Below are 9,584 nucleotides of genomic sequence, written 5' to 3'. Positions count from 1 at the left end.
TCTGGCCTGTCCTGCCCTGACACTCAATTGGCTAATAATGCTTTTATTACAGTGGAGTAAAATAGAGAATAATATAACTGTTTTGTCCCTTCAAAGATGGAAACTGTTCTTTGGCATCACCACTGTTCATTTTCTTCCATATTGCACCTTTTTTCTGGAACTGTAGTAACCCAATATTTAAGATTGACGTTTCATTTTCTGCAGCTTGATCGCCTTTAGCCTTTGTCTTGTCATAATTCCATAGCTTATTATGTGCAACACACAAGCTGTGTTTACCAGGCTACATTTTCAATGCACTGACTTATTTTCTAGTGAATGTGGTATCCATACGAGGACACGTCCATGGAAGTTGAGTCAGAGTCACTTGGAGTTGGCGTGTCTCTTTAGCATTGTGTAATGGTGTTCTCTTGTCCCAGCTATCTCAGACTCCCTGTGGGTTAGCTCAGCAGGATCATGTAAGGGCAGATGTTTCGAATTGGAAGAAGCTTTACCGCCAGGTTGCAGATGTGACAACTTGTGCAAAACCTACTACAGCTGCTGCTCAGATTTCGATGAGCACTGTTTAAAAACAGGTTTGTGTACCAGCTTGTCTTTGAACTATTTTCTCTTACGGTGTCTCTTACTGTGGTGCCATGGTATAATTGCACAATAGGCCCGAGGGGTTGTGCTATATGGCCGTATACCACTAACACCCAAAGTGCATTATTGCTATTATACCATGGCTACGGGCTGTTCTTAAGCGTCACGCAACAAAGAGTGCCTGTTTACAGCCCTTAGCCGTGGTATATTGGCCGTATACCACAAACACCCGAGGTGCCTTAATGCTATTATAAACTGGTTACCAACGTAATTATAGCAGTACAAATGCATGTTTACCCATGGTATACGGTCTGATGTAGCATGGCTTTTAGCCAATCAGCATTCAGGGCTCGAACCACCAAGTTTACAATCCCCAATATGAACAGATTATAACCATCCACTACTGTTGAAAATAATTCAACCAAATTAAACAATGGCTGATATTGAATTTGCTTTCTGATTGATTTGTGTCCATGAGTCATGACTAGTCCTGTTGTAGCTAGTTGTTGATGCTGAATACAGACTCTTATGTCCCTTCCCTGGTGCAGCGGGTGGCTTTGAGTGCAGTGAAGATCGCTGTGGGGAGATGAGGAATGATGAACATGCATGCCACTGCTCAGAAGATTGTCTGAAGAAAGGAGACTGCTGCACCAACTACAAAGCCCTCTGCAAAGGTACACACTCAAACTTGGGATGTCTGAAAGGCTGTTGAAGAAAGTTAATTTAGGTCAGTTCATTCCATATTGAGACCCAAATGGGAAGGCAGTTGGTTAGAAGGTGACATAGGATGTGGGCTTTGGGTTCTTGTCTTGCATCTTCCTTTGGACAGAAGTGCATTAGCTTCACATATGTTGTTTGCTCTAAAATGAATCGATAAAAAGTGCAAACTGTGAGTAACTTTCACATTCTTCATGGTATACATGTATTATATGTATCATCCTCATACTCTGACAACCCTTGCTAATCTGCATACTTTCGAAATGAAGAAGTGAAACTTTGCAACAAGCAGTGTGAAGAAAATTCTTATTTTGAATCAAATTCCAATGTACCAGTAACAGACTTTTACTAGATCATGTGTTAGACTTTTCAAATTCTCCTGTTGCAGGAGACACTAAATGGGTGGATGGTGAATGTGAGGACATCACAGGCCCTGAATGTCCTGCAGGGTAAGTTTGAATCAAAAACTCAAGAATGTTTTCTTATTAGTTATGATTTTATCCTCAGAAACAGCGACAATGGCTTCATTATCTGGGGAAAGTGGCAGCAGTTGAGCAGTCACCTCCAACTTGGACTGGAACCAGTAGCCCTGTTGGCACTTTTTGACCTAACACTGCTAGGCCATATGGTTCCCATATAATTTGTGTAAACTAAAGAAGTGACATCTTATCAACATTTAATTTTCCATGACAGCTTTTGAGTATTTGATCATTCTTCACAGTTTTATCCGTCCTCCTCTGATCATGCTGTCGGTGGATGGGTTCCGGGCATCCTATATGAAGAAGGGCAAAGCGGTGATCCCCAACATGGAGAAACTGAGTAAGTCACTCCCACTCACATCCTGACACTAGATAGGCCATACTGTAGCTAATGGCATTGAAGGCAGAAAGGCATTTTAATTAAAATTAAAATGTTTTAAAAAAAGTTTCATTTGGTAGCCACTAGCAACTTGCATGTCAATCACATTTAATTTGTAAAGTCGTTTTTACGTTAGCAGTTGTCACAAAGTACCTTACAGTACCCAGTCTAAAACCCCAAAGAACAAGCCATGCAGAGGCAGAAGCACAGTGGCTAGGAAAAACTCCCTAGAAGGCAATAGGGTCTCTAGGGGGGAAAAAACCAGCTACTCTACTCTATTATGTTTTAGATCAGAATGGATGTGTTTAGTTATCATGCAGTGTGATGAAATATTATAGGCTACTGATCATTGGCTAATTTATTTCCATATAGGAACATGTGGCACTCATGCACCCTACATGCGACCAGTGTACCCCTCCAAAACTTTCCCCAATTTGTATACTCTTGCCACGGTATGTTTACTTATTCCGATGCATGTCCATATGAATTTACACTGTTTTATTGAAACTTGAAATAAAATAGGTTTTCAATTAGATGGTTTCCAATACATGTCCATGTACAGTGTAAAAACATGTAACGACATTATAATAACACTGCAACAACTTTTAAACCGATCAATGATGTTTCTCTCATAACTCTGTGAGTTGTGATGTTTTCAAGGGGCTTTATCCTGAGTCTCATGGAATAGTGGGAAACTCGATGCACGACCCCGTGTTTGACGCCAACTTCCACTTGAGGGGGAGGGAGAAACTGAACCACCGCTGGTGGGGTGGCCAACCTGTGAGTGTATAGATACTGTCCAATTCTTCACACTTACACGTTTTTTTAAACTTAGGGAAATACACCATTACGTTTGCAGGAGCACAATGACATTTATAGTGTAAGAAAGCAACTTGGAGCAGTATCAAGTGGTTAGGAATGGATAAGATAATAAGTGAATGGATTTGTTGCATACTGTATGCCTCATGTTTTATATCTGTGCTTGGAACAATGCTTGTTTCCCTGTATGTCTGTAGATCTGGATCACTGCAGAGAAGCAAGGGGTGAAGGCAGGCACCTTCTTCTGGCCATGGTGTGTTAACTCTCTTAGTCAATTACTTTATGTTTTTTTGACTGTCAGTTTTGCCATTTATGAATGTGTTATTCAGTGCGTTTCTATGGGCTATAGCAGTAAAGGCCAAATTCGATATTGTATCAAATCATTTTTATATATATTTTTTATACCTAAAGGAGTCCTAATATTCCAAATCAAATAGCTAAAGGATCCATGGTATTACCATCTTTAAACAATCCCCCCCCGCCCACATTGAGTGGTGAAACTTAGTATAAAGATGATGATAAGGGTCAATATAAATACAAATAAGTTGTGATTTTACTTGTGAAATGACGCAAATCATTTGCATATCTATGACCTAATAAGCACGAGGGAGCTGGTCCTTCCTACAGCACATCTTTACAAACAATACCCCCCATTCAAGCAGACACATTGGCCATTGAGCTCTCAAAGCATGGTAGTGTAGAGCCCAGCTGGTTTTGCTAGCAAGTTTCGCTAATTAGTATACACACATGAGAGCCACGTTAGACTGCCAGACGAACACTTTGGTTGATATTTCTATGTTTTGGCACCCTTTTGGATTTTTTCTAAAATGTTTTACCCCCATAACATGCAGTTATTCTAGAACTAAACCATGAGATACCTGCAAGTATACTTGACTGACATGTCTGTGTCGTTGCAGGGTGATTCCACTGGAGAGGAGAATCCTGACCATCTTGCGTTGGCTAAGTCTTCCTGACGATGAGAGGTTAGATATTCATCCCCAGTGCTCATTTCATGTTAACATCAACCTGTGCCAACCTCACTTCCACCAATTTGTCCAACCAAATTTCCCCAAGACACTCAGATGGACTAATTTGGGAGGGGGCGGGGGCATTAATATATATAAGAGTATTAATAGATACTGAATAGAGAAGCAAGTTACTGTACTAATTATGGGTCAGTGGTTGAGCAGTGTGTCTGCACTGAGGTCAGTGGTTGAGCTGTGTGTCTGTACTGGGGTCAGTGGTTGAGCTGTGTGTCTGTACTGGGGTCAGTGGTTGAGCTGTGTGTCTGTACTGAGGTCAGAGGTTGAGCTGTGTGTCTGTACTGGGGTCAGTGGTTGAGCTGTGTGTCTGTACTGGGGTCAGTGGTTGAGCTGTGTGTCTGTACTGGGGTCAGTGGTTGAGCTGTGTGTCTGTACTGGGGTCAGTGGTTGAGCTGTGTGTCTGTACTGAGGTCAGTGGTTGAGCTGTGTGTCTGTACTGAGGTCAGTGGTTGAGCTGTGTGTCTGTACTGAGTATTGGTCAGTGGTTGAGATGTGTGTCTGTGTGCTATTTCTAGGCCCTATGTGTACGCTGTCCACTCAGAGCAGCCAGACACCTTCGGACACAGACTGGGGCCCTTCAGCAATGAGGTGAGCTCCTCTGATTGGACCAGAAATAACCTCATCCCCAGGCTCAAATTGGTTCGACAGAGAGAGCGAGAACTGGCTGGTGGACGAAATTAGGCCAAAGATGGTTAATGGTTGCTATGGGAAGGTGTGGGGGATGTTTCACGTAAGAGCAACTCATTTTAAGCGGCTAAATAATGCTGTGCTCTCTAACTACGGTGATATTTACGCATCGATACTGTAAATACAGGTCAAATGTTATCATGAACCATAATTGACAAATTCTAGAGATTGTTCTTGAGGCATGACTTGTAGTAACCTTGGTATGTTTTGTGTGCTGTAGTTGGACAACCCCCTGAGGGAGATTGATAATGTCATTGGACAGCTGATGAACGGCCTGAAGCAGATGAACCTACACCGCTGTGTCAACATCATCGTCGTTGGAGACCATGGTATGGAAGAATAGACCACAATTTTGAATTGTATCTGCACTAGCCTGTCTACTCTGGTTAACTGACTTAATATTTTGTTAATTTAACTAGGCAAGTCAGTTAAGAACAAATTCTTATTTACAATGAGGCCCTACCGGGGAACAGTGGGCTAACTGCCTTGTTCAGGGGTAGAACAACAGATTTTTACATTGTCAGCTCAGAGATTCAATCCAGCAACCTTTTGGTTACTGGCCCAACACTCTAACCACTTGGCTACCTGCCACCCCTGAATAACACCCAAACCAGATGTCTTTCCCTGATGTCTTGATAACATTGTGAAAATATCCATATGTACCTTGTTGTAATCTGGTTATTTGATGTCTCTACAACCAGAAAACCATTTTACAAGCATAAAGTCATGTTTATTTTGTCTTATGTTAACTTGTCTCTTTCCCCCCCTAGGAATGGAGGAGGCCCACTGTGATAGGACTGAGTTCCTCAGTACCTATCCTGTGAACGTGGATGAGATCAATCTGATCCCTGGATCTCTTGGGAGAATCCGGGCCAGGGATCCCAAATCAACCACCTGTGAGTTACACAGTACTGTAAGAGAATGGATGTAGCAGGCTAGATGTGTGAACTAGAATGTGTTCACACACATTTCTTTCTTTCTAGTTTATTTTCCTATGTATCTGTTTTACTTTTTTATGTTTACTTTTTTCAGATGACCCAAAAGTAGTTGTGGCAAATCTTACAGTAAGTGCACATGAAAAAAACGAACAAAACTAAACAATTATTATGTTTTTGTTAGATATTTTGCTGGCTGTGTAGAACTTACAGTAAGTCATCTACATGTGTGGTCACAGAGTCCATCTAATGACCTTGTTTTTCAGTGTAAAATGCCAACCCAGCACTTTAAGCCTTACTTGAAACAACACCTCCCGAAACGGCTTCACTACGCCAACAACCGCAGAATTGAGGCTGTCCACTTACTCATGGAGAGAAAGTGGCACGTTGCTTGGTATTGTATTTTTCTACACTACTAGTACTATCAACTCAACTAGAATAAGTTAAAAGCATTATATGGAATTTCGGGACTAATTGGTATTTGTGTAATGCTTTTTATTTTGTATATTCTTTCTATGTGATGCAGGAAAGTACCTGAAAACAGGAGGCATCCTGGGAGATGTGGTTTCTTTGGTGACCACGGATTTGACAATAAGATCACCAGTATGCGGGTAACCACTTAAATTAACATTCTATCAGTGCAACATTTTTCACATACTGTATTCTATTCTTAGCTGTTTGTGCTTACATTGTTTCCAATGTTTGTTCCCAATATAGACAATCTTTTTGGGCTATGGACCAAGCTTTATGTTCCAGACCAAAGTGGCAGAATTTGAAAATATTGAGTTGTACAATGTCATGTGCGGTACGATTTCTTTCTGTACTTATTAAGTGCTAGTACGAGCTTATTTGTTGGCACCCCTGATTACTCTGAAACCAATATTTACAAGAGTTATTTCATAACCAGGAAATATAAAGTCTCTGTGGAAACTTTGTTGCATCCATCTCATATGCCCTTCTTTCCCAGACCTCCTGGGCTTAGTCCCTGCCCCTAACAATGGAACCCATGGCAGTCTGAATGACATGCTGAAAGCTCCTCCTTTCACACCGATCATGCCAGAGGAAGTGACCGCACCCACCACCTCCGACACCACCTCTGCCACAACCTACGATTTGGGATGTAGCTGTGACAATGAGGTCAGTGGTGAGGTCATGACTGGAAACCAACTCAAAGAGTTTCATAGAGTAACAGGGTTGGGGGTCCATTCCATTTTCATTTCAGGTCATTTGGGAGCTACATTAAAATTGCAATTCCTTTCCATTTATTTCAACTTAATGACACATAAATTCTTGAAATCACTTCTTAAAGGTAACAATTAAGTACCTTACTGTTGTTTTCAATTAAAATGGTCAAAAAGAAACAAAAATAGCTTCTTATCAAAGAGCAATTTCTCAAGCAAGAATTTAGCTAGGACTGTCTGGGACTGGTCTGATTAGGGAAGGTAAACCTAAAAACTAGCTGGTATTGGCAGAGAGGTTTGGAACTTTCTTTCTTATAATGGCGCCGGAGGGGATGGCTGCCGTTTTACGGGCTCCTAACCAACTGTTCTATTTTGTTTGTTTTTTCGCATTGTTTGTAACTAATTTTGTACATAATGTTGCTGCTACCGTCTCTTATGACCGAAAAGAGCTTCTGGACATCAGAATAGCGATTACTCAACTCGAACTGGACAAAGACTTTATTTTAATGAATCCGACGCGAAGGATATACTGCTTTGTCAAGACAAGGCCCAAAACCCCATCATCTGCGGAAGAAAACACAGAGGAAAAGGTGGAGGAGGCCGGGGTGCCTTGTAAGAATTTGCAGACGAGTAGGTAAACCACCACTTCCCTCCGTACTATTGGCCAACGTGCAATAATTGGAAACAAACTGGACGATCTACGATTGAGACCATCCTACCAACGGGACATTAAAAACTGTAATATCTTATGTTTCACCGAGATGTGGTTGAATAACGACACAGATAATATAGAGCTGGCTGGCTTCTCCGTACATCGGCAGGGCAGAGCAGCTACGTCTTGTAAGAAGAGGGCAGAGGTGTGTGTCTATTTGTCAATAACTGCTGATGCGCGATGTCTAATATCAAAGAAGTCTCAAGGTATTGCTTGCCTGAGGTAGAATACCTCATGATAAACATTAGACCACACTGTCTACCAAGAGAGTTCTCCTCTACAGTGGGGCAAAAAAGTATTTAGTCAGCCACCAATTGTGCAAGTTCTCCCACTTAAAAATATGAGAGAGGCCTGTAATTTTCATCATAGGTACACTTCAACTATGACAGACAAAATGAGAAAAAAATCCAGAAAATCACATTGTAGGATTTTTTATGAATTTATTTGCAAATTATGGTGGAAAATAAGTATTTGGTCAATAGCAAAAGTTTATCTCAATACTTTGTTATATACCCTTTGTTGGCAATGACAGAGGTCAAACGTTTTCTGTAAGTCTTCACAATTACTTAAAAATCATACAATGTGATTTTCTGGATTTTTGTTTTAGATTGTTTTAGATTCCGTCTCTCACAGTTGAAGTGTACCTATGATAAAAAAAATTACAGCCCTCTACAAGCTTTGTAAGTAGGAATACCTGCAAAATCGGCAGTCTATCAAATACTTGTTCTCCCCACTGTGTATACTAGGAGGTGTCAGGGGAAGGCCCGATAAATTGTCAAAGACTCCAGTCACCCAAGTCATAGACTGTTCTCTCTGCTACAGCATGGCAAGCGGTACTGGAGCGCCAAGTTTAAAACCAAAAGGCTCCTTTAACAGCTTCAGCCCTAAGCCATAAGACTGCTGAACAATTGATCAAATGGCCACTCGGAATATTTACATTGAACTCCCCCCGCTTTGTTTTTACATTGCTGCTACTCGCTGTTTATTTACTATGCATAGTCACTTTACAAATTACCCCGACTAACCTGTAACACCACACATTGACTCGGTACCGGTACCCCCTGTATATAGCCTCATTATTGTTATGTAATATTCTTGTGTTACTATTTTTATTTTTTAATTTAGTTTATTTTGTAGATATTTCCTTAACTCTATTTCTTGAACTGCATTGTTGGTTAAGGGCTTTAAAGTAAGCATTTCACGGTAAGGCCTACGCATGTGACAAATAACATTTGATTTGATTTGATGAACTAATTTACCGCCTGGTGATGTCACCGGGCAGGCCAAAACTCCATCCCACTAAAACAGGCTGAAATTTCAGGTGTTTTTTTTTAAACAGCACTAAAAGTGCATTATCATAATTTTCACAATTTCACTGTATTATTCCAACCTCGTAGTGTGGAAATATATATAAACTCAGCAAAAAAAGAAACGTCCCTTTTCAGGTCCCGGAATTTCAAAGATAATTCGTAAAAATCCAAATAACTTCACAGATCTTCATTGTAAAGGGTTTCCCATGTTCGTTCAATGTACCAAAAACAATTAATGAACATGCACCTGTGGAACGGTCTCTAAGACACTAACAGCTTACAGACGGAAGGCAATTAAGGTCACCATTATGAAAACCTAGGACACTATAGAGGCCTTTATACTGACTCTGAAAAACACCAAAAGAAAGATGCCCAGTGTCCCATGCCTTAGGCATGCTGCAAGGAGGCATGAGGACTGCAGATGTGGTCAGGGAAATAAATTACAATGTCCGTACTGTGAGACGCCTAAGATACGCTAGAGGGAGACAGGACGGACAGCTGATTGTTCTCGCAGTGGCAGACCACATGTAACAACACCTGCACAGGATCGGTACATCTGAACATCACACCTGCGGGACAGGTACAAGGTGGCAACAACAACTGCTCAAGTTACACCAGGAACGCACAATCCCTCCATCAGTGCTCAGACTGTCCGCAATAGGCTGGGAGAGGCTGGACTGAGGTCTTGTAGGCCTGTTGTATGGCATGTCCTCAACAGACATCACCGGCAACAACGTCGCCTA

At 41.2% G+C, this 9,584-nt stretch overlaps 1 protein-coding gene across 3 annotated transcripts in view; it reads left to right on the top strand.

The window, feature by feature from the left end:
• The window catches only part of LOC110488321 (ectonucleotide pyrophosphatase/phosphodiesterase family member 2), a 33,611-nt gene that overhangs the window by 1,869 nt on the left and 22,158 nt on the right, over nt 1-9,584 (top strand). For all 3 annotated transcript variants that reach the window (XM_036970677.1, XM_036970678.1, XM_036970676.1), the window contains 16 exons: nt 417-572; nt 1,128-1,253; nt 1,685-1,745; nt 2,018-2,115; nt 2,527-2,606; nt 2,815-2,934; nt 3,171-3,226; nt 3,891-3,956; nt 4,532-4,604; nt 4,924-5,032; nt 5,474-5,599; nt 5,736-5,767; nt 5,905-6,032; nt 6,165-6,249; nt 6,356-6,443; nt 6,606-6,775. In XM_036970677.1, the coding sequence (XP_036826572.1) occupies nt 417-572; nt 1,128-1,253; nt 1,685-1,745; nt 2,018-2,115; nt 2,527-2,606; nt 2,815-2,934; nt 3,171-3,226; nt 3,891-3,956; nt 4,532-4,604; nt 4,924-5,032; nt 5,474-5,599; nt 5,736-5,767; nt 5,905-6,032; nt 6,165-6,249; nt 6,356-6,443; nt 6,606-6,775 (1,574 nt within the window). The remainder of the gene's footprint in view (nt 1-416; nt 573-1,127; nt 1,254-1,684; nt 1,746-2,017; nt 2,116-2,526; nt 2,607-2,814; nt 2,935-3,170; nt 3,227-3,890; nt 3,957-4,531; nt 4,605-4,923; nt 5,033-5,473; nt 5,600-5,735; nt 5,768-5,904; nt 6,033-6,164; nt 6,250-6,355; nt 6,444-6,605; nt 6,776-9,584) is intronic.

Source organism: Oncorhynchus mykiss, chromosome 32 (assembly GCF_013265735.2).
Source record: "Oncorhynchus mykiss isolate Arlee chromosome 32, USDA_OmykA_1.1, whole genome shotgun sequence".
Lineage (NCBI taxonomy): Eukaryota > Metazoa > Chordata > Actinopteri > Salmoniformes > Salmonidae > Oncorhynchus > Oncorhynchus mykiss.
This window is presented reverse-complemented; position numbering and strand designations above follow the sequence as displayed.